Source organism: Macaca fascicularis, chromosome 11 (assembly GCF_037993035.2).
Source record: "Macaca fascicularis isolate 582-1 chromosome 11, T2T-MFA8v1.1".
In the NCBI taxonomy this organism is placed as follows: domain Eukaryota; kingdom Metazoa; phylum Chordata; class Mammalia; order Primates; family Cercopithecidae; genus Macaca; species Macaca fascicularis.
In genome coordinates this window covers 112,076,604-112,101,847 of record NC_088385.1, presented here as the reverse complement: position 1 = coordinate 112,101,847, position 25,244 = coordinate 112,076,604, and the positions used below count along the sequence as shown (strand labels likewise).

Genomic DNA, 25,244 nt, shown 5'->3' with positions numbered 1-25,244 from the left:
CCCAAAACAATATGAAAGGAATGACAACTACTACAGAGGGAAGAGTTCCATCTTACACAGTTTGCATTCCCTACATCACTTAACCCAACGTAGTATAGAAAAGTCACAAAAGAAATACTATCAAAATGAAACAAAGGTAACAAACACTCCAATGCCTGACATTGTCAGAATTCTGCACATACGCTTTAGTTGTAAACCATACGTGAAAAATGATATGCATAATATTCAAGCATCAGTTTAAAATAAACATTTATCGACCATTTTTGGTTTTGGTAAATAAAAATAAACTCATTTTCAATATTATTTGCTACGACTAGACTTAAATACTTGCATCACATGCTCCATTTTTCCTGCCTCTAAGTTGGAAAGAAAAATCTTTAAAAAAAAATTGCGACCAAAAAAAATACCCCACACTTAACATGTCTACAGTCTTTGCCAAGTGACTATTTCACACCTTAAAGGGCAATAGAATGATCATTAACTATGTTATAATGAAAAAGGTTCAATATTTCTTCCCAAGAGTGGAAAATTAAATGCCAATAACAAGAAAAATGTCAGTTTCTCCAGAACAACAACAACAAAATAAGTTGTAAGTATGAATACTAAATGGAAATTGTGCTGTGACCTTAATTCAGCTGGAAATCAAAATATTCTAATTTCCCTTCAAGAAACTTACTGCTTACTCAACAAAAAGAAAACAAGAAAGCCAGAAGTAGCTACAAAAATAAGCCTTCCAAAAACTAATTCAACAATGTTAATTCAAATTCGTGTCTTAAAATTATAGAACACTATGTATCATGGATCGCTAAGTCCCACACAAACAGAGGAAGCCCTGTTATATAATGCAGCAATCTAGGTCCAATAGAGATACCCAACATAATAATCATGATATGCATCAGAGTCTGCCAGATGCTCTGAGGTTGCACTGTTTTTTCTCGTGTTAGTTTTTCTAGGGGCTACCTGCTTCCTGTAGAAGCAAAGCTAAATAAATATGATCCCTAGTCACAATCTCATTTTGATCATGCTAAAGAAGTTACAGAAAGGAACTAATGTTCTATCTGAATTTTATTTCTTCTCTTGCTATGCTAAAAAGAAAATCAATGTTTCTATTAACCCTGTCTTTAGAGTACCACAGCATATCCCAGTCCTACTTACCGTTCTCTAAGTTCACTAATAAGATCCAGTTTTTTCATGACTACTTGAAGCGGAAAGAGTTCTTCGTCTTTAAATGTTTTCTATCAGGGACAGGAAAAAAGGCAGAGAAGTTGCAGTCAAAAGTTTCTAGGGTCAGTAACAAGGGAACTGTGAAATCTCAGATCTCATTTCTGTTCCATAAGTAATAGCAGTACGCTTACCATTTGTGTGCCAACACTTAGTGCCAAAGAAACAATAAGTCGCCGTTGCTTTGTGCTTGGTCCATTTAGAGTGTTTTCAGCCAAAACTAGAGCAGAGAGCACATCAAGACGCTGTTCGCTGTATTTTTTGTCAGAAATCACTCTTTTCTTAAAAATAAAACAGGAAAACGATTTGTTTCTGAGGCAATAACAAAAGACTCAGAAGAAAAACTTCTTGATTATCTTTTCCATGATTTAAGAGAGCATATACAAATACTTTCCCCATTAAGCTTCAGATAATATTTTATTTATACTTTACTTCTGTAACATTATCTCTTAGTACTACCAGAAACAACAAATTAGGCATACTTTAAAATTTCCATATTAATTTAATAAGTCATTTTTTAAATGATGCATCAATTTCAAAAGTGCAAACAATGTCCTTTTTCAGAAGTGTATTAAAGTATTATGTGCTACAATTTCACAGTAAAGATAATGCCAATAACTTGAAGTAAAAATTGTAAAATACTATGGAGATAAACAACCAAGCATATTATGCTTGAAGGAAAGGAATAAACAGGGTAAACCAGAAAACACATATAAAACAATGGAAGAACAAAAAAGATAACATACTTATGCTAAATACATATTAATTTCCATACCTTGGCTACAGAAATAGAATGAAGAGCCTGATGTTGAAGGTGCTGTGTTATATGTGAAACTGAATCAGCCACAACCATGCTTCTCCTGTAGAACATATGCTCTATTGCCTAAAAAGAATCAGAAATAATTTTGTGACAATCAACTTTAAAACTTCAGGCAAAATTATAGAAGATCTTTATGACCTTAGGCTAGGGAAGTGATCTGTAAATGAGATACAAAAAAACCTTACAGGCCTGGCGCGGTGGCTCACACCTGTAATCCCAGCACTTTGGGAGGTCGAGGCAGGTGGATCATGAGGTCAGGAGTTCAAGACCAGCCTAGCCAACATAGTGAAACCCTGTCTCTACTAAAAAATACAAAAATTAGCCAGGCATGGTGGCACATGCCTGTAGTTCCAGCTACTTAGGAAGCTGAGGCAGAATCGCTTGAATCTGGGAGGCGGAGGTTGAGGTGAGCCGAGACCGTGCCACTGCACTCCAGCCTGAGCAACAGAGCGAGACTCTGTCTCAAAAACAAAACAAAACAAAAACTTAGTATACAAAGTATAGAACTGATAAATTCAACTATACTAAAATTAAGCACTTCCATTTATCAAAAGTCTCTATAAAGAAAATAAAAAAGCAAGCCGATGTATCACAAAATATCTACCAGGTACAAGCGATTAATGTTCAGGATATAAGAAGACCCAAAATGAATGAAAGACTTTGTTTTTTAAAGGCACACAATCAAATTTTAAAAAATGAAAAGACATGAACAGATTTTTCACAAAAAAAAGAAACACAGTTAATAAATAATTGAAATGATATTTACCATCACTAACAATCAGGGGTTAAATATTAAAAATCATAATCAAAACCAATTATACCCACTAATTTATATTAAAAAAAAAAAATGAAGCTCCATAATACCAGAGTTGGCCAATTGGAAATACAATTTTATTTCTAATGTAATTTTCTAATGTATTGTGGGAGGTGTATATATATATATAGTCTGTATATAGAGACAATGTGACATCATCTCGAAAAGCTGAACATATACGTAACATATAATCCAGTAATCAACTTTTAGGTATACAATTTCTCAGAAAAACTCCTGCACAAGTACACCAAGAAACACATACAAGGATGGCAACATTCTTTATGATACAAAAACTGGAAACAACCCAAAGTCTATCCACAGGAAAGCTACACAACAATGAAAATAGATGGGCTACTCATCCCAACATGGATACACTCAAATACAAAATGTTGAGTAAAAAACAAAATGTTGAATAAAAAAGCAGACCAAAAAATACATAAAGTACTACTCCACTAATATAAACTTCAAAAACATATATAAGGATTAATGTTTTATTGATTCATCCATATTTGGTAAGCTAAAAAGAAAAACAAGGGAATGATAAACATAAAATTCAGGACAGTAGTCTCCTCTGAGGTGGACAGGTTGAGATACAATTAGGAAGAAACACAGTATTTGAAAATATTGGTAACATTCTATTTCTTAAGTGGGACAGTGGGTATTTAGATGTTTATTATTAATTTTAAAACCATACTTATGTATTACATATTTATACATATTCTAACATAGACATATACTCGTCTGTATTTATAGTTCATAAAAAATAAAACATAAAATATCTATAAACAAATAGTATAAAGAAAAAAAAGGCTGAAAATCCAAAGGCAGAATCTCCAAAAGAAAAATCTTTATTTCCTGAACAAATCTAGTCAATTATTAGGAGAAAATTCACCAGTAAATTGTAATTTCAATTTTTACAAAAGGTTAACTGCGCTTTCCTGCCTACAGCTTTTTTCTTTAATACAGAAGTAAGCTAAGAAACACGTTACCATACTTGCATAGGTGTACTAATTCTTAATTCATTTGACCACCTCTATAAGTAGTCTATTGTTCAAATCACAAGATTACAGCACTTAACCTAAATTACAAAATAAATAGCCTTATGTTAACTAACCTCATATGCATGTAAACACTGTAATGGATAATGGTAGACAAGTTTTTTTTTAAACTCATACAACCTTTTTAAAACTTCCATGAGTAAAACTTTACTAATTAAATTAAAGTTAACTTTTCCATTTTCTTTCTTTTCTCTCTCACTACCTTAACTTTTTTTTTCCTGTGTGAACTGGCTATATTAACTTTATTTAGTAAAGTTTAAATATAATGACCAGTCGTAAGTAGTTACTCAGAAATCTATTTAAATGGCTGGTTCCTTTATTCAATTGAGAGAGAAGTACTTTCTCATAACTTTCTGTTCTCATATAATCATGTAGTCAAATCTTACAAGATTATCCTAATTTAAGCCTGGGTCACTTCTCAATTATGATGGCAAAGTAAAATAATCTAAAACCTACCTTGAGAAGTTCAACAAGCCTGCATAATGCCTTAACTGAGGTTTTGGTCATTGGCTTTTGCATGGACATGTAGAGATTCATTGTGGTTTTAATAATGGTACTAATACTATAAGCATACAAGAAGCCCTGTAAAGGAAAACACTGATTATAATCACAAGGAAAGACTTCTTCAAGATTTCATTATCTATGTAACAGCAGTTATTCCTCAACTTACCAATAACTATATGCTTCTAAAGTTCATTTTAAAGCCAGCTCTTAAGATTTGGAGATACTCTTCCTCACAGAGACAATAATACATGGTGGTTAAGTTTCAAAGCAGCCCTAACCATTTATTTATCCTGTCACATACCAGAAGTTTAGTACTGTCAAAATAACAGTGTATAATCACAGCTTAAGAATCTTTTCCTTGGCCAGGCGTGGTGGCTCACTTTGGGAGGCCGAGGTGGGTGGATCACAAGGTCAGGAGATCAAAACCATCCTAGTTAACATGGTGAAACCCCGTCTCTACTAAAAATACAAAAAAGATTAGCCGGGCATGGTGGCAGGCGCCTGTAGTCCCAGCTACTCGGGAGACTTAGGCAGGAGAATGGCATGAAACCGGGAGGCAGAGATTGCAGTGAGCCGAGATCGCGCCACTGCACTCCAGCCTGGGTGACTGAGCAAGACTCTGTCTAGAAAAAAAAAAAAAAGACTCTTTCCCTTAGAAAAGCTTTGAGTGAAACAATTTGGATGTTAGAAAGGTATCTATTCATCCTTATCTTACCTGCCAGGGAAGAGAATAAAGACTCCTATCTGTTGCCACTTAAGGCAAGAGCTGAGGACTCTAAGGAGTTAAAAATGGAAAAATGAGAAAGAGAGCTGTTCAGTCAATACAGATAGGCACGGCAATTTCTGAGTTCCAAGCCAAGTCCCCCTTTCCTATTCACCTAGACCAATCACCACAATCCATCTGCTATCTTGTCCTTGCCTAGTTTGGTGCTAATTAGGCTTTCTCTCCTTCCAGCCCAATGAGAACAGATTCTCGCCTCCCCTTCTATTCATGAAGGAAGCCAGGTCTTGTGAGGTGTTAAAATTCTTTTAATGGTATTAAACTCAGTGAAACGGTGGAATAAGAAAACAGGAAAAAAGGGATATTATTTCTCAAATAGTTTTTCATTTAAACCCAAAAGGGAAACACAGAAAAACACAAAGATAATGACGGAGATTCTTTGGGTCTATAAAGTTCCCAAAAGAGATACATGTACAGTTTAGCAACGAACCTTAACTATGTTATTGTAGATACATGAAGGAGGTGGGGCAGAAGCTATATGCCAGTGTTCCTCAACCTTTTACTCCTGTCCCACCACATGTGAGAGAATGTATTCTCCCATCAGAAACAGCGGCTCACTAAAGGAATGATACTCAGCACAAAGTAGGAGTTCCTCTGAACCACACACAAAGTTTCTCTGTGGCAAAGAGGCATGTGCTAAATTAACAAAATGAAAAAATCAAAGAGAGGATAGGGCCGGGCGCGGTGGCTCAAGCCTGTAATCCCAGCACTTTGGGAGGCCGAGACGGGTGGATCACGAGGTCAGGAGATCGAGACCATCCTGGCTAACACGGTGAAACCCCGTCTCTACTAAAAAAAATACAAAAAACTAGCCGGGCGAGGTGGCGGGCGCCTGTAGTCCCAGCTACTCGGGAGGCTGAGGCAGGAGAATGGCATAAACCCGGGAGGCGGAGCTTGCAGTGAGCTGAGATCCGGCCACTGCACTCCAGCCTGGGCGACAGAGCAAGACTCCGTCTCAAAAAAAAAAAAAAAAAAGAGAGGATAGCATCCTAAGAAAGGTGACAGTAAGACCAAAGCTTGCCACATACATGCAGAAAGAGCCACAAAGTCTTACCTTGTAGGCTACAGGACTATTACATCAGACCCTACCCTAGTGCAGCCCTGGGAAAAATTAAAAAGCACAAAACAAGGAACAGCAAAAACCTAACTCTAAGTCAGGCAGAAAAAGAAGGATTCCCTTTTTTAGGGGTACTTGAAGTACAGAACTCCAGGGCCCATATTAGCTCATTCCCAGATAACCATTAATTTGTGAAGGGATGTATTTTGAAATCTAAATTGTAAGGGAGAGGGTAGTCTGGAGTCTGTACTAGTTAATGATAGAATAAACAATTTAGACCAGCCTTCCCACTGAGAACAACTAGAAAATCTGAGCAAAAATGGTTTAAAAATGCCTCCTAAGGCATCAAAGAGGATTCAAAAAAATAAGGAAATATAAGGCTAAGATCTGGAAGACGACAGAAACTCAGAGAAGTGAGCCTGGCATTCAGGGTTGCTTTCTCTTAAAGCATCTGCCCTAAAGACAAAAGCCAAACATATCTTTCAACAACATCTCACAGGGAAGGGAGATAAAAATAGGAGCTCGGGGCTCATCAGAGCTGGTTTTCATAAACCACCTAAGCTTTGAGTTGGGGTCCTAAAAGATAACCCCCCAAAAAGTAAGGGTGAATTAAACAACCATCACAGGATCACAATCCTGCTTCAAATCATCTCAATCAACCTACTAGACTGATATAACCTGGGTTGCTAACTGTCCTAGACTAGCTGTGTACAAAAGCAAATACAAATACAAATCCCTTCTGGAGGAAGAAAAGATCCAGATCCTCAAATTACATCTACAGCTTTTCATAAACAATGTGTGGCACTCTATAAAAAATAACTAGGTATATAAAGAGGTAAGAGATGTACAAAAACAAGAGAAACAACAGATAAGAGAAATAGCCAAATAATGAAATTATTAGACATGTGCTTCAAAATAAGCTGAATGTGTTGAAGAAAATAAAACACAAAATCAAACATCTCAGAAGAGAACTGTAAACTATAAAAGCCAACTGAAAAGTAAAATTATTAAAATTTAAAACTCAGTAGATGAATTTAACAGCAGATTAGAGATAGATGAAGAATTAGAACAGAGAAAATAGAAAAGAAGTAATGCTTGAAGAATTAATGGTAAAGAATATTCCACGAATTCAAGAAGTTCTACTGACCCCAAAGTAGCACAAACACACAAAGAAAACCACACCTAGGGGCACTGTAGGAAAACTACTAAAAGCCAAAAAGTAAAGAAAGATACATATTTTAAAAGCAACAAACCTACAGCTGACTTCTTAACAAAACAAAGGAAACCAGAAGACAATAAAATGACACCTTTAAAAGCTAGAAGAAAAAAAAACCCCAACCAACCTAGAATTCTAACACAGCAAAATGATTGAAATGAAGACATATGCAGACCAAAAACTGTTACAATTCATCAACAGAGACTTGTATTAATGAAATACTAGCAGGTATTCCCCAAGTAGGAAGATGAAAATTAAGAGATGTAGGAAGAATAAAAAGCAACAGAACAGGTAAATATGAGTAAATCTAAATAAACACTGACTATAAAAACAACAATAGCAATAATAATGCCTTGTGAGGTTTAAAATACAGAGGAACTCAAGTACACAACAACAGCACAAAAGGTGAGAGGCAGATAAACAGAATTAAACCTGTTTAAGATCCTTACACTGTCAGGAAAGTGGTAAAACTAATTTATATTAGAGCTAAATGAGTAAATGATACATTTTAAATGTCTACAGTAACCACTAAAAGAACAGTAAAATAATATAGAATTAAACTAATAGGAGGAGAAATAAAATTTAAAATACTCCAAAAAGAACAAGAGAGGAAAAGAAAAGGGACACAGAACAAATGAGACAAATACAAAGCAACTAGTCAGGTGGCAGTTTAAAACCAAATATATCAACAAGGACATACAGAAAAAATAGTACTATGAAAAAAAAAAAAACAAAGATTATCAGACAGGAGAAAAAATGTATGCTACTTACAGAAGACACACACTAAATATAAGGAGCCAGAAAGGCCACAAGTGAAAGGATCAAAAAAGAAAATACCATGCAGACATTAATTAAAACAGTTACAGTTAATATCACACACAAGAGACCTACGACAAAAAGCATTACAAGAGATAACAAGGAATATTTCTTAACAAGAAAAGGTCCAATTTACTAGAAAGACAGAACAATTCTAAACATTATATACTTAGCTTCAAAATACACAAAATAAAAACTACAGAACAAGGATAAACAGACAAATCCACAATAGTGGGAAATTCTAACACAACTCTCAGTATCTGAAATACACAGACAAAATCATTAATAAATATGATCCTCTTGTCATATACAAAATGCTACAACTGACAAATACAAATTATGCATTCTTTTCAAGTGGATGTGAAATGTTTACCCAAGTTGACCATAAGCTAGATCATAAAGCAAATTTCAAAATACTAAAATTATTTAATTATTCCTAAAACTCAATAATAAAATAACTAGAAAATCCTCATATAGTTCAAAATAAGGAAATCTTTCAAAAAGCCCACAAAGTTTATTGTAATTTTAAAATAGTTTGAAATAAATAATAAAAATACAACATATCAAAACTTCTAGGGTACAGCTAAACAGTCAAGTTTTGAAGGAATGTAGAGCTTTGAATGGGTTGTTAGAAAATTTAAATTAATAAGTCACACAGATCCCAACATAACCAAATCAATTTGTTTCAATAAACAAAAACAGACTCTACCCTTTGTTCAGTTTTATCCAAGTTTAATTTCTGTAAGATTAACAAAAAAACGATTCCCCGAAATATTATAAGATGCAACTACCTGTATAAAAACATTACATCTGTTGGTAAGATCTTCAGCAAATTTATCCATTCTCTGCTCTTTAGATAAAATAGATTCCATTTTCATCATCCACGAGCTCACAAAGACGTAGTAAGACTGTACATCTCTAACAAAGGAAAATACTGGGGTTACTCGGCAAAGAAAATTTACTTCCATTTCTTGATATTGATTGGAGTACATTATTTCTCTGCAGCAGTCACTTCATCTTTCTGGTTTTCAAAAGATAAATATTATATAGACATACATAATTTACTCATTCAACAAACATGCCAGGCACTGTTTCTTAGTACAGGTACTGAGAATACAACAGTGAAATCAGCAGTAAATAAAATGAATACAAATCCCTGCTCCCATGATGATTACATTCTAGAAAGGAGAGTTGTATAATAATGAAATCAATAAGTAAAATTTTAAATTAATTAAAAGATACATACTACAGAAGAAATATAAGCAGGGGAAAAAGGATAGGGACTGGGGTGGAGGTGCAATTTTATATAGAGTGATCAAAGTAGGCTCACTGAGTAGGTGATTTTGAGCCAAAGTTTGAAGTAGATGAATGAGTAATTCATGCAAATATACAAGAAGTGTAGAAAAGTGAACGACAAATGCAAAATCCTAAGACACCTGGAAATGTGTCTAGCTTGTTCAGGCAATAACAAAGAAGTCAGTATACCTGAAGCACAGTGAGCAGGGATTAGATCAGCGAGATACACAGGGAGGGAATGGGGGACTAGAAAACTAAGATGGGGAAGGGATTTGTGGAAGGACTTGCAAGGAGTAGGGATTTTGACTTTGAGACAGAAGGCCACTACAGGATCCAAGCAAAGTAACTTGATCTAACTTTAGTTTTAAGAGGATCTGATGAGTTGAAAATAAACTACAGAGGGGGCAATGGTAAAAGTGGGAAAACCACCTAGAAAGCTACTGTAATAATGCAGAAGAAAGAAGATGACAACTTGAACCAGAATAGGAACAGTGGAAGTGGTCAGAATCTGAATATAAAAGCTAATAGCTATTGAATGCTTACTATATGACAGCTACTGTTCCAAGAACTTTACACACACACACACACACACACACACACACACACACACACACACACCCACCCCACCTCTTTCAATCCTCACATTAACCTTACGAGGCAGGCACTACAACCTCCACACAGAAGAAGAAACTGCTACACAGAGAAGGTAAGTAGGCAGCAAGATCGTAAGTTCAGTCAAGATTCAAGCTCACATCCAGGAAGTTTTTTCATCCCAGAAAGACTAGGGCAATAAAAATGTAATTCTCTCTACTATTCAGGATGATTACAAATACTAAATCACTCCATCAATGTTTCCCAACTCAATCTCATTCAAGATAGGAACCTCTTTGTATTCACAAGCTGTTTAAGCTATACTTTTCTTTAAAAAACTTAGTATGTGGCCGGGCACGGTGGTTCACACCCGTTATTCCAGCACTTCAGGAGGCCGAGGCAGGCAGATTGCCTGAGGTCAGGCGTCCGTGACCAGCCTGGCCAACATGGTGAAACTCCATCTCTACTAAAAATACAAAAATCAGCCAGGCATGGTGGCGCACATTTGTAGTCCCAGCTACTCTGGAGGCTGAGGCAAGAGAATTGCTTAAATCTGAGAGGCGGAAGAGGTTGCAGTGAGCCAACATCGCGCCACTGCACTCCAGCCTGGGCGACAGAGTGAGACTCCGTCTCCAAAACAAACAAACAAAAACTTAGTATGCAAAATGGACAATTTTTCTTTATCGAATCAGACATTACCAACTCAAATCTTCCTTAGCTACACAGGGTAAAGAAATGTCCCATTCTTACAGGTCAGAATCAGCTAGAGGATAGCTCTTCAGGGCAAGGAACTAAAGACACTCAATTACATTTAGAATCCCACACTGAGGTCAGTGGCTAGCCATATTGCAGGGCAATCTGTCAATCTCAAGAGTTCAATCTAAAGAGGTATCCTGCCAAAGTCTCTAATAAATGTGACTCACGGAGGTAAAACCCTAGCACAAAATCTGAGAAAAATGGTTTCTACAGAGCCATAATTCCATCAGACGAAAAACACAAATAGTCATACTTTGTGGCTTTGCTTAGAATGGTGCTGAAACATTGTTTGACTTATGAATGATTCCTTTTTTAAGGAATCATTTTTTAAAAGCCTGGTCCTTTTTTAAAAACAGAGAGCATGGTCCTAGAGCAACACCTTCACTTTTGAGGAGGAGGCTGTGATCAAGACTCAGCAGGAATACCGTGTACAGGAGAGAACAGAAAAAAATCATAAGCAAGGACCAGAGAAAGAGACCTAGGCAAGACTATGGAATTCTCCCTGATGAGCAACTACGTCAATAACACTATGAAGAAGGCAATAATACATAGTGAACGGCATTCAGCCAGTTTTAGGTAAGACTATAGGATAATGCAGAGGTTTATATGTCACTTCTGCCCATCACTCTGTGATCACATTCAGATGACAGATGATCTTTACCTCTTTTTTTTTTTTTTTTTTTTTTTTTTTTTTTTGAGACGGAGTCTTGCTCTGTAGCCCGGGCTGGAGTGCAGTGGCCGGATCTCAGCTCACTGCAAGCTCCGCCTCCCGGGTTTACGCCATTCTCCTGCCTCAGCCTCCAGAGTAGCTGGGACTACAGGCGCCCGCCACCTCGCCCGGCTAGTTTTTTGTATTTTTAGTAGAGACGGGGTTTCACGGTGTTAGCCAGGATGGTCTCGATCTCCTGACCTCGTGATCCGCCCGTCTCGGCCTCCCAAAGTGCTGGGATTACAGGCTTGAGCCACCGCGCCCGGCCAATCTTTACCTCTTACAAATACATAAAAATGAAATTGCTTCAAGTTTCAAAAAGCAAGTTAACTGACAAAGAGTACAAAAATCGCCAAGTGACCTATTGGATTGTCAGGTGCATTTCAAAGTACAAACAGGAAAAATATCAAGGTAAAAATACAAATCTCCTGCCCCTAACATAAAGTACTAAACAGTGTCAACACCTATATGTCAACATGGGAGGTTGAAACGAAGATTCAGACCTCTGTTCTCTAAAAGCAGTATTTTCCAGTGTTAAAGTGGTTGTGAATCAAAAGCAAAATGCAAAAATCCACAAACCCTGGACCCCAGTCAAGGAGGCAGCTGGGACACTGGCCACTTGGGATCTGGTGTATAGTGTGGGGGCAGGAAAACTGTTGCTTATTGCTCTCCATTGCTCCCTACTCACGTAAACTCTGAAGCAAGACCTCGGGACACCTCTTAGACACTCCCTCAACTTTCTCTAAAATGTCAGGACAAAGCCCTTGCTGATCACATCATCACTCTCCTGAGTTTCACTTTAGTGAATTTTAGGTTTCCTCGACATAACTGCGAAGAGACTGAAAAAGGTAACTGTGCCCTTCATCTTTATGGAGCTCTGTAGTAAATAATTTAGAAACAAAATTTCATCATGTGATAAGTCTTTGAAAGTCAAGTTATTCGACTGTCCACTTAATAAGACTCACTTCCCACAGATCTTGGACTGACAGTCGTCTATATTCTGCCTACACAGCTTTAGTGAAGGAGAATACAGAGCAGCCTACATAACGCTACCTGCTGCACAGGCACTAGAACAGGACTGGCACTGGTCTGAATGCCCTCTCTGACATGTACTTAGCTGTGTGACCTGGCAAAGTTCATTTTTCTAAGCCTCATTTTCTTTATCTAAAAATGGGATAAAAATAGTTTATGGTAGTAGTTAACAGCCTGGGCTGTAGAGTTGAACTGCCTGCATCTGCCATCTACTAGTTGTTTAAACTTGGGCAAATTTAATCTCTGTAGGGTTTTCTCATCTATAAAACGGCAACAACAGTATCTACCTCATACAATTTTCTGATCATTAAAGGAGACATGTGTGAAGTTCCTGGAATAGCTACTGGCATATACTAAGCACTCCATAAACATTAGTTGTTACATTTATTATTTTATGCCAGAAAACTGTTACATGCTTTATGGAACATGATATGTTTAAAGCTATTAGCATAATGTCTGCCACAGAGTTGAGAGCTTCATGATGTTGGCAATTATTATCATTACTATCTGTCATCTTCACCTTTTGGTTTTAGTTTAGCCTACTGGAGCCACAGAGATCAAATCTGTTCCCTCTTCATTCTGAACGCCCCTCAAATATTTAAAGAAACCCACCGCATCATTCCACAGATTTCTCTTTTAAAAGCCAAACTATACAGACACTAACAAAGAGAAGATAAACAAGAAGGCATGGTTCTCAGACCTTCTGACATCCTGATCAGCTTCATCTAGGGATACTGCAGTTTGTGACCCTCTCAAAACATGGCACCACCAAACACCAGCTATGATCTGACCAATAAAAATTCCATGGAATATACCTGGGTTATGAAGTAACCTGCACAACAAACCCCCATGACACGTTTACCTGTGTAACAAACCTGCACTTGTACCCTGAACTTAAAAGTTTAAAAACAAACAAACAAAAAATTTTTAAAAGGCCGGGTGTGGTGGCTCATGCCTATAATCCCAGCACTTTGGAAGGCCAAGGTGGGTGGATCACCGGAGGTCAGGAGTTCAAGACCAGCCTGGCCAACATAGTGAAATCCCATCTCTACCAAAAATATAAAAATTAGCCGGGCGTGTGAGCGGTGGCTCACGCCTGTAATCCCAGCAGTTTGGGAGGCCGAGGTAGGCGGATCACAAGGTCAGGAGTTCAAGACCAGCCTGACCAACAAGGTGAAACCCTGTCTCTACTAAAAATACAAAAATTAGCCGGGAATGGCTGCATGTGCCTGTAATCCCAGCTACTCAGGAGGCTGAGGCAGGAGAATCACTTGAACCCAGGAGGCCGAGGTTGCAGTGAGCTGAGATCACACCACTGCACTCCAGCCTGGGTGACAGAGGACGACTCCGTCTAAAAAAAAAAAAAAATTTAGCCAGGCGTGGTGGTAGGCACCTATAGTCCCAGCTACTCGGGAGGCTGAGGCAGGAGAATCACTTGAATCTAGGAGGCAGAGGTTACAGTGAGCCAAGATAACGCCATGGCACTCCAGCCTGGGCAACAGAGCAAGACTTGGTCTCAAAAAAAAAAAAGGAAAAAGAAAAAACAGAATTTAATGAAACTATCAAGTCCCATGACCTAGATACATGATGAGTACCCCTCATCCAAAATGGTTGGGGCCAGAAGTGTTTCAGATCTTGGAATATTTGTATTATATACTTACTAGTTCAGCATCCCTAATCTGAAATCCAAAATGCTCCAATGAGCGTTTCCGTTGGGCATTACAATGGCACTCAAAAAGTTTCCAGTATTGGATCATTTCAGTTAGGGATACTCAACCTGTACTGTAACTAGTTTCTACAACCTGGGTATTACAATTATTAATGTAAGCTAAGTATGTATTGGCATTGTGAGTAACTGCATCACACTGTTACAAAATATCAACATTCCAAGAACTAAAATACACACATTTTTCCCTACTTACTGCTACTCAAATGGAAAGATAAATCTCTCAAAATCTTATATTACTTAATTCAGCTCTCTAATCTAAATCTAAACGTTGTTTTTATCCCTCTTCAAACCTGATTTAGGATATCTACTAGAGTTCTGAAATGAGTAGACCTGCCTAAATTGGTGGTAGTTTTCCACTTTAATCAGAGGACATGGCAGTACTAAAAATGACATGCTCTTCCTTCCCCCAATGTATACTAGTGACCCATCTTCCCTTTGATAGTCAAAATCAACAGAAAGTGGATAAGTATCCCCATTACATCCAGCCATATCACAAACAAAAATCTGTCACCAGCATGGGGCCAGCAGCAGAGTCCTGTGTCATTTCACTCAAAAGCTTTATCCAAGTTAACATGTGATTTTAGCTGTGTACTCAAGAAAGAATGTGCAATAAATTAATTGTTGAAGCTGGGTGATGGGAATGTAGGGGTTCTTTCTACTATTTTCTCTATTTTGTGTATATTTGAAAATTTACACAATAAGAGACAAACAAAAAATAAGGATGTAAATATCAGAAGAAACAAAGAATTAAGTGTTCCTTTGGAGAGCAAGACTGAAATACAGGAAGGAATTGGGAAGAATTATCTTTCCCTTTAAGCGTTAGCACTTTTTGATGTTTTATACATATGCATATATTATTTTCATAAAAATAAAAATAAAGGGGGAAAAACGAAGCAAATCAAGAAAAACTCAGCCTCTCCCAAAATCACCATGGACGTACAATGTTTTTAATGTTATCAAACGATAGCCACTGCAACAAAATCTGAGACTTCACTTCATTTAGACAAAAAATATTTAACACAGATGATAAAAACTATGTATGTACGCATTTGTATCCATAAAGTATAATCTGTCCACATCTTAAATTTTTAAGTGTAAAATATTTTTTTACAAAAAACCTCTAGAAAACAAATCTCCTGGAGATTGCCTGACCCTTAATTATCAAGTACATTTAATAACTCAAATGGTATTACACATTTAGAGTTAGTATAATATTTGAAAATAAATAATATCTAAATATTTTCATTATACTTGTTTATAAAACCTACTTGGTAAGTGATTGAGCTTTCTGTTGTAGAAAAGTATCCCTGTGTATTTTAATGGCTTGAAGACTTTTTCTGTCTAGAAGTTTGGCAGCTGCTGGTATTTTCTGGATCAGAAAACTGTCAGGAAACCAAATAATATTAGCAGTTAGAGTGATGGCTGGTACCTGAAATAGAAAAGGGAAAAGGGGAAAAATCATTAAATGCAGGCTAAACAATAAGCTTTTTAAAAGTTCTATAATACACATGGAAGACAATTCATTTCAAGAAAAAATAACCACAAAAATGCTTATTAATATATTATGAGACAAATATCTTTCACTGTGGCAGAGTTAAGGCATTTCTACATCTGGTGTTGAGCATGACAGTTTTATTCCCCTAAGTATTAAATAACACACACACAAAACACCCTGTCATGGATTGTCAGATAAAAAAATACAACAAGTAAATAGAAACTTGAATCTTCATGTCCTTTAGTTTCATTTTATATAACTTTTTAAAAAATTGGCTGGGTTATCATAGTCACTATCACTCGATGTTACACATAAACTAATCTTTCAGTTTTGAAATCAGGTGCCACATTATGAAAATAACAAAGACACAGAAAGAAATATATTTTAAATTTCTTCAACTTCAGTAATGAAAATCAGTGGCAAAGAAAACGAAAAGAAAAAAGTAGTATTAGTACCACTAAAAGAAAGTTAATGTACAGAACAAACCTGAACACCATCTACCAATACGTAGTAATATGATGTAGAAATATGATGTATTTTCATTCACTAAGTTACTTATTTCTGGAATACTTGAATTTTACAAGTGAATATTTTTAAATTATTTTTGTAAACAGGAATAAAATGCATTTTAAAATACTTAGTTTTATCTGCAATCTTTTTAATCTACTCAAATTGAAAAATAAGTTTCAAGTTCTTACCTTCTTACAAATGTCCAATAAAGACTTATAAAACTTTTTATCAATAGTTCGAAAAATCTGAAAGTGCAATACAAAGAGTCCACAAATTCCAACATATTTGTCTCTCTGGTCAATTTCAGAAGGTTCTCCTTACAAATCAATAACATAAGAGAAAGCAGAACAATTACACTTCAATTATGCTTTAAGGAAATGCAAATTTTATAAACAAAAACCAAAAAATGAGATTTACATTACCAAGCTTGGCTTCTACATTTGCAAAAATTGACCGAATACTATGTGCAAATTCCTCAGCAAAAGTGCTATTTTTTGACACAGATACTCCTCCATTGAGAGAATCAAATTGTTGTTCTATACAGGCCTAGATAGGAAACATTTAAAGAGAAATTCAGACTCTCAATAATTAATGATTAAACATTTAAATATCATACACTAAATGTAGTGTATGATAAATTTCTATATTCATCATTTAAATTTTACTAAAACTAAAGCTCAGGTTCTTAATGAAATCTAATATTTAGATCTTTGTGAATGAAAAATTTGTATGTATTTATATTTTTGGGTACTAGTTATGTGAAAGTAATAAAACTGAATCCAAATCTATAATCCTGTATAAAGAAATACACACGACGTTCAGAGATGTATAGAAGATAAAGCATAATTTTTATTTTACTTTGCACTTTTATGAGTAGAATTTATGTTAACTGTTTACAATTACTTTCCTAGAACTTTATTATAGCATGTATAGAAATGTCTCCTAGAAAAAGAATCAGTAACAAAAAAATTATCTTCTTAACCTAATGAACTAACATTTAAATTGAGGCCGGGCGCGGTGGCTCAAGCCTGTAATCCCAGCACTTTGGGAGGCCGAGACGGGCAGATCACAAGGTCAGCAGATCGAGACGATCCTGGCTAACACGGTGAAACCCCGTCCCTACTAAAAAATACAAAAAAAAAAAAACCTAGCCGGGCGAGGTGGCAGGTGCCTGTAGTCCCAGCTACTCGGGAGGCTGAGGCAGGAGAATGGCGTAAACCTAGGAGGCGGAGCTTGCAGTTAGCCGAGATCGCGCCACTGCACTCCAGCCTGGGCGACAGAGCAAGACTCCGTCTCAAAAAATAAAATAAAATAAAATAAAGTAAAATAAAATAATAACATTTAAATTGATATACAGTTGACTCTTCAACAACATAAAATTAGGGCCACTGACCCTCGTGCAGTAAAAAATCTTCATATAACTTTTGCCTACCCAAAAACTTAACTAGTAATAGCATACTGTTGACCAAAAGCCTTATGGATAATATAAGTCAATTAACACATAAATAGATTAGTATCTGCATATATTTTATGCATTCATGACATACCTAACTTTTCCTCAGGTTTTTAAAATATTTCTAGGCTAAGCCATTTGTGTTCAAGTTTTTTTCAAAATGTTTCTAATGTTCAAAAAATTTTCTAATACATTTCTTGAAAAACAATCTGTATGACCCGTGCGCACTTCAAACCCGTGTTGTTCAAAGGGTCGGGTCAACTGTAAACAAGAGTTGAGATTAATCGGTTAAAAACTGTGATCATGTAAAATACAAACTAAAGGTAACCTTGAAATATACTATAAATGGAATATAATGCAATTTCTGGTGGAACCTGCTCAAAGCAGCACTGTCCAACAGAACTTTCTGTGATGATGGAAACATTCTACATCTGTGCTGTCTGATATGATAACTAGCCGTGAACTATATGTGGCTATTAAGTACTTGAAATGTGGCTAGCGTGAGCAAGAAAGTGAATTTTGTATTTCATTTTAATGTATTTACAATTAAATAGCCACATGTAGTTAGAAGCTACCATACTGGACTATGCAAACCCAAATTATATTCCCTGGGCCTAGGAAGAATTAAACAGACTTGTTAAGGGTTGTCTTAAAAACCTAAACCTGACGGGGCATGGCGGCTCACACCTGTAATCCCAGCACTTTGGGAGGCTGAGGTGGGCGAATCACAAGGTCAGGAGTTCGAGACCAGCCTGGCAAACATGGTGAAACCTCATCTCTACTAAAAATACAAAAATTAGCTGGGTGCAGTGGCAGGCGCCTGTAATCCCAGCTACTCGGGAGACTGAGGCAGTAGGAGAATCATTAGAACCCGGAAGGCGGAGGTTGCAGTGAGCAAAGATCGCACCACTGCACTCCAGCGTGGGTGACAGGGCGAGACTCAAAAACAAAAACAAAAAAAAAACCCTAAACCTAGAGGTTAACAGCAAACACAATATAGGCACACCTCACAGAAACCATAGGCTCAGTTCCCAACCAGCACAATAACGTGAGTGACACAAATTTCTGAGGCGGGTGGATCACCTGAGGTCGGGAGTTTGAGACCAGCCTGACCAACATGGAGAAACCCCATCTCTACTAAAACTACAAAACTAACTGGGCATGGTGGCACAGGCCTGTAATCCCAGCTACTCGGGGGGCTGAGGCAGGAGAATTGCTTGAACCCGGGAGGCAGAGGTTGTGGTGAGCTGAGATTGCACTACTGCACTCTGGCCTGGGCAACAAGGGTGAAACTCCGTCTCAAAAAAAAGTTATATTTACGCTATACTATAGTCTATTAAGTATGCAATAGCATTATGTCTAAGTATATTAATTTAAAAATACTTTATTGCTAAAAATGCTAACATCTGAGCCTTCAGTGAGCTATCATCTTTTTGCTGGCTGAGGGTCTTGCCTCAATGTTGATATGCTGTCATCAGGCTTCGTTGTTTCACTTACAGAGAATAGGCAGAGTAGAGTAATATTTTTAAGGGTCCTAAGATTTTCAGAATGGCAAATGGGCATTGGCTTTCCCTCTATGAAAGATGTAGATGGCATCTTCCAATAGAAGGCTGTTACATCTACACTGAAAAATCTGTTGCTGAGTGTGGCCACTTCTATCAGTGATTTTAGCTAGACCTTCTGGATAACTTACTGGCTTCTACATGAGCACTTGCTGCTTCTGCACTTTCATGTTATGGAGACATCTTCTTTCCTCAAACCTCATAAACCGACCTGTGCTAGCTTCAAATTTTTCTTCTGCAGCTTCCTCACCTCTCTCAGCCTTCAGAGAATTAAAGAGAGTTAGGGCCTTGCTCTGGATTAGGCTTTGGCTTAAACTAATGTTGTGGTTGGCTTGATTTTCAATTCAGTGCAACAAAACTGCTCATTCTCCATATGAGCAGTAATGCTGTTTCGCTTTCTTATCATCTCTGTGTTTACAGCACTTTTGATTTCCTTCAAAACTTTTCCTTTGCATTCACACATTGGCTAACTATTCTCAGCAAGACGCCTAACTTTCGGCCTATCTCTGCTTTTTTTGTCCCCGCCCCGCCCGCAAGACAGAGTCTCCCTCTTGATGCTCAGGCTGGAGTACAACGGCGTGATCTTGGCTCACTGCAACCTCTGACTCCCAGGTTCAAGCGATTCTTCTGCCTCAGCTTCCCGAGTAGCTGGCATTACAAGTGCCTGCCATCACACCTTACTAATTTTTGTATTTTTAGTAGAGAGAGGGTTTCACCATCTTGGCCAGGCTGGTCTCAAACTCCTGACCTCACGTGATCTGCCGGCTCAGGCTCCCAAAGTGCTGGGATTACAGGCGTGAGCCACCGCGCCCGGCCCTATCTCTGCTTTTGATATGACTTCCTTGCTAAGCTTAATCATGTCTAGCTTTTGATTAAGAGACATGAAACTCTTCATTTGAACACTGAGAAGCCACTGTAGGGCTATTAATTGGCTTAATTTCAATATGGTTGTGTCTCAGAGAATAAAAAGGCTTGAAGAGAGGGAGAAAGACGGGTCAACAGCCAGCCAGTTGATAAAGCAGTCAGAACACACACAACATTTATTGATTAAGTTCATCATCTTACAGGGCACTATTTGTAGCACCCCAGAACATTACAATAGTAACATCAGAAACCACTGATCACCATAACAGCTATGATAATAATGAAAAACTTTAAAATATTGCAAGAATTACCAAAATGTGATAGAGACAAAGTGAACACAATGCTGTTGGAAAAATGATGATCAAAGACTTGCTTGATGCAGGGTTGCCACAAACCTTTAATATATAGAAAATGCAATTACCTGGGAAATGCAATAAAGCGAAATGCAATAAAACAAGATATGCCTATACCTAACTACTCAGATTAGATGTTAATCCTCAAATATTGGTATCCATTTACATAATTTTTATAAAACTCTTACTCTAGATACAACTAATACACTATTAATTTTGTTGGCTACTAGATAAAGAAATATTTTAGTACTCTAACAATAATTTTAAGCCAAAGTACTTTTTAAAGAAAAATATATTTAACAGTGCATTATAAAAGTGGCCTACTGTAATTCTGAGCTTTGTCGTCTAATATGAGCCCAATTGTTACAGTCTGATACAGACCTACTTACCTGGAATATCATTCCGTCCAGTAATTGCCCTTCTAGCTTCAGCAAGAACTTTTCAAATGGCTTTAGTTTTTCTTCCTGAATTCCAAATTTTGAAGGATTGTGATGGACGGATTTCAGTAACCTTGTGGAAATTAAGAGAAACATCTTAAATCCACCAAATAAATTCTTAAATTAAAAATTAAAAATGTTCCTGAAGTCAAAATTTTATCTTTGTATTTCTTGTTTGGCTCTACATATTTGAAAATTTGTTGGCCGGGCGCGGTGGCTCAAGCCTGTAATCCCAGCACTTTGGGAGGCCGAGACGGGCGGACCACGAGGTCAGGAGATCAAGACCATCCTGGCTAACACGGTGAAACCCCCTCTCTACTAAAAAATACAAAAAACTAGCCGGGCAAGGTGGTGGGCGCCTGTAGTCCCAGCTACTCGGGAGGCTGAGGCAGGAGAATGGCGTAAACCCGGGAGGCGGAGCTTGCAGTGAGCCGAGATCCGGCCACTGCACTCCAGCCTGGGCGACAGAGCGAGACTCCGTCTCAAAAAAAAAAAAAAAAAAAGAAAGAAAATTTGTTTTTCAATAATCCTAATAGATTTTCTTACGCTTTTTAATATCATCTTAAATTAAAATGCCTCATACTCTATACATACCAGATATTTAATAAGTACTTATAACATGAATAAAATAAACCATGGTCTAAAAAAATTCGGGGTATATAAAATAAAACCAAGCTCAGGAAAGAAAAACTGTCGGGTTGGGCATGGTGGCTCACGCCTGTAATCCCAGCACTTTGGGAGGCCAAGGCAGGCAGATCACGAGATCAAGAGATGGAGACCATCCTGGCCAACATGGTGAAACACCGTCTCTACTAAAAATACAAAAATTAGCTGGGCATGGTGGCGCACACCTGTAGTCCCAGCTACTTGGGAGGCTGAGGTAGGAGAATCACTTGAACCTGGGAAGCAGAGGTTGCAGTGAGCCAGTATCACGCCACTGCACTCCAGCCTGGTGACATAGTGAGACTCCGTCTCAAAAAAGAAAAAGAAAGAAAAACTGTCACCTGAATAGAACCCAAGCAAAAAAATAAATCTGAGTCCTAAGCTAGGCAAATTAACTTTCTACTACTATAAGAATTAGGATGCTTTATACAGATGTATACTTGTCCCAACAAACTCACATGAAATTAAAGAATGGTTACTGTATTCATAAAAATATTTGATATGAGCTTCTTCTAAATATCAATCCCCAGCTCTTTTAGAAAATCTGTATTATTTATATTTGTTTACTTTTTACTAACACAAATACATTAACCAAAGTAAGAGAACATTTTAAAATATTTTAATTGGTGTACCTTTTGTACATAGTCCAGTGGTCTTTCAGTGTGATATGATTATCAATAATTTCATCCACGGTGAGCAAAACTGTTAGCAGTTCTCCCAAGTGCTCATACATAGTCTGTCAAAAAACCTTTAATGATTATCATTTAGTCACTAGTTAGAAGTTAAGCCTCATGTAGACGTTTAAAGTAAAATCATTTGGGCTAATTACTGAATTAGTAAAAGCAGTGGGTAAATCAGTTTATTCAGCTACAGGTTGGATCCTCAGAAAGGACTATTAGTCTTTTAGTCTTAAACAGAGAACACTTTTCTCTTTTTAAGATGAACAAAATTTCATCCTTAATTGCAATACTGCAGATTCATTTCATTGTCCAAAGAGATCATTTAGGGAATCTGCATTAAGGCACTACTGGGAAAAACAAAGTTACACTGATAATGGTTAATAATGACTCATCAACTTCACAGATGAAAGAGAACAAATGCAAACACACACACACACACACGTACACCCCTTTAAGAGAGTTGCTATGAGTGTCATACTCTCCAACCATACAAACTCCAAAGTAAAATATAGTAAAAATTACAGTTTTACAAATCAAGTTAAATGTCTTTTACCTGAAAATGAACTCCAGTTGTCTCTATAATTTTGGGTGCAATCCTATAATAAAATAACAACCAAGTTAAAAAAAAAAACTTTCCTTTTTGTCACAGTTTATTCTTATTTCAAATACTCACAGGAGCAGATGATCTTGGAATTTTAATATTTATCTTTATTAACGCTCTAGTCATTTAAAATTTAAGAGCGTCAAGTCCACTTTCCCAAGAAGAGAACTACCTTGTGCATACTATTAGGGTGGTACAAAAGTAACTGTGATTAAAAAACAGCAATAATTTTTGCACCACCCTAACAGTATTCTTGCCTATATCCCACTCATGGGTAGGGCTATGATGATAGGTGACCTATGAATAACCTTACCCATTTAAACCCAAATGATGTATCTTGGGATGGAGGTAGAGAAATATTAAAAGTGGTATTCATATCTTTCTAAACTATTAGAATTTCTCAATTACCAACTATAATTTTTGTTATTCTATCCAAACTGGCCTTTAGGAATCAGTCCTCTCTTCAGTTGGGTTTGTTTGAGTCCTCATCCCTACTGAAAAACAGTGTATACTACTAGAATTATACCAAAGTCAAAAGTCAAAGAAAAATTCACTTCTACCTCTTACTCATTTTGCTCAACAAGTTTTAAACAGTACTTATAATATTAAAGCACATACAGATATTCCACAAGATAGAATGCATATTTTAAATTTAAACACAAAATTCAAATAAATTTCATCCTTCTAGGGCAGGGGTAGGATGAGGGGGAGTCTTCCTAGAACTATCCATCAGGTACTGCAAGGGGTGGGGGAGCTATACTCTCATTCTCTCCTGCCATGAGAGCTTCAGTGAAAAGACAGAACATAAATACCTAACTGAGGTGGAAAATGGGAGAATAAGAAACAGTTAACACTCCAGTATAAAGAGTTACTATGCAGCATGGTACAGTAAGAAAAATGAATGTGTTGGTGACCAAAAGAACAGTGCCAAAATTGCTAGGGACTCTTGCTGTCTCTTCCAGGTCTCAGTTATCTCTTCTCATCATTAATAATCCCTAGACATAGAGCTAAACAAAGTTACTGTATTAATTAAATTGTAAGTATGGAAAAAAATTTTAAGTATAAAGAACCAATCAAATGTGAGATATTATTTTGCAGTAAAGCTACAAGGGCTCTATGAAAATGTGATCATTTTTCTTGATTTAGGGTAATGGTCCAATAGCAGCCAGGCGGTACCACCTCCTCAGTGACATTAGCACCAATTCCATGAGGCTTCTTCTCCAAGCTCCCAGATTCTGGTAACCTCAATCTTTTCCCTTCTGTTTTCTGGATGGAGAGGTGGCATCTGTTTCCTCTGGATGACTTCACTGTTCTCTTTGTCCTTTCAGCCCTCCGACTCCCGTGTAACCAATTCTCCATATTAAATCCCCTCTTTTTTAATTTAAATAAATTTTACTGTGTATATTTAAGGTATATTTTACTGGGTATATTTAAAATCATTAGAACTACTCACAAAATTTCTTCAATGTAGATTCCCTAGCTCCAACCCTCAAGATTCTGTAGTCTAAGAAAAGTCTCAAGTGACTCCATTAGAGTCAGGCAACCATTCGTGTAAAGAGGCAAGGAATAAAGAGACAGAACACAGAACATGTACTAATTCCATGTTAGCCTTCCTCTATATGGTCAAATTTCTTTAAGATTGTTCTGCAGACACTGTCATTCAGACAGATAATGGGTTCATTCACCATGGTGGAAATTGCGTCTTACTAACCTATGCATTATACACATCAAGTACTGTTTGAAATACCATAAGTGTTCAAAGAATGCTGAATGAAAGAAAAACTACTTCAAGTCATTAATTTTAGAAAGAACATTTTCTGCATCTCTATTATAAAAGCAAAAATATTTCTAAAATCCATTACTTGTTACTGATATAGAGGGCAGCCAACTGGTGGACTACGTTCATCACCACTTCATAGCACCTCGTAACAAAACAAGACAGTTCCTGAAATGACAAGGTGGGTATATATTACAAAGTTGTTTTTTAAATCTCACCATTTTTTACTGAAATTTATGGTAACAACTCTAATAAAAACAAAACAGTTTTCCAATAAAGCCTCCAGTTAACCAAAACCCAGACGAGTTCAAGCATCCCTCAAGCAATCAACACTTAACTCACCTCCTGCATTCCAAGGTCATTCCTATCTCTTTATTCCCACTGCATTTCATTCATACTACTATCTCAAGTCTAATATTGTAGTTACTCATATAACTCCTAAATGATAG

General features: G+C 36.9%; 1 protein-coding gene across 8 annotated transcripts in view; it reads right to left on the bottom strand.

Moving 5' to 3' along the window:
* The window catches only part of WASHC4 (WASH complex subunit 4), a 63,418-nt gene that overhangs the window by 27,267 nt on the left and 10,907 nt on the right, over window positions 1-25,244 (bottom strand). For 3 of the 8 annotated variants that reach the window (XR_012420560.1, XM_065524736.1, XM_074007664.1), the window contains exons 7-19: window positions 24,881-24,963; window positions 22,971-23,013; window positions 22,370-22,473; window positions 21,027-21,147; window positions 20,596-20,679; window positions 16,828-16,951; window positions 16,594-16,721; window positions 15,669-15,829; window positions 9,079-9,205; window positions 4,370-4,495; window positions 1,997-2,104; window positions 1,356-1,502; window positions 1,156-1,235 (exon numbers count right to left, since the gene is read on the bottom strand). Coding sequence is in view for 6 of the 8 variants with exons in the window: in XM_065524736.1 (XP_065380808.1) it covers window positions 1,156-1,235; window positions 1,356-1,502; window positions 1,997-2,104; window positions 4,370-4,495; window positions 9,079-9,205; window positions 15,669-15,829; window positions 16,594-16,721; window positions 16,828-16,951; window positions 20,596-20,679; window positions 21,027-21,147; window positions 22,370-22,473; window positions 22,971-23,013; window positions 24,881-24,963 (1,436 nt within the window). In the remaining 2 variants the exon portion in view is untranslated. Of the gene's footprint in view, window positions 1-1,155; window positions 1,236-1,355; window positions 1,503-1,996; window positions 2,105-4,369; window positions 4,496-9,078; window positions 9,206-15,668; window positions 15,830-16,593; window positions 16,722-16,827; window positions 16,952-20,595; window positions 20,680-21,026; window positions 21,148-22,369; window positions 22,486-22,970; window positions 23,014-24,880; window positions 24,964-25,244 lie in introns of those variants that run through there. The other 5 variants (XR_012420561.1, XM_005572088.4, XM_065524739.1 and 2 more) reach the window with 4 other exon arrangements.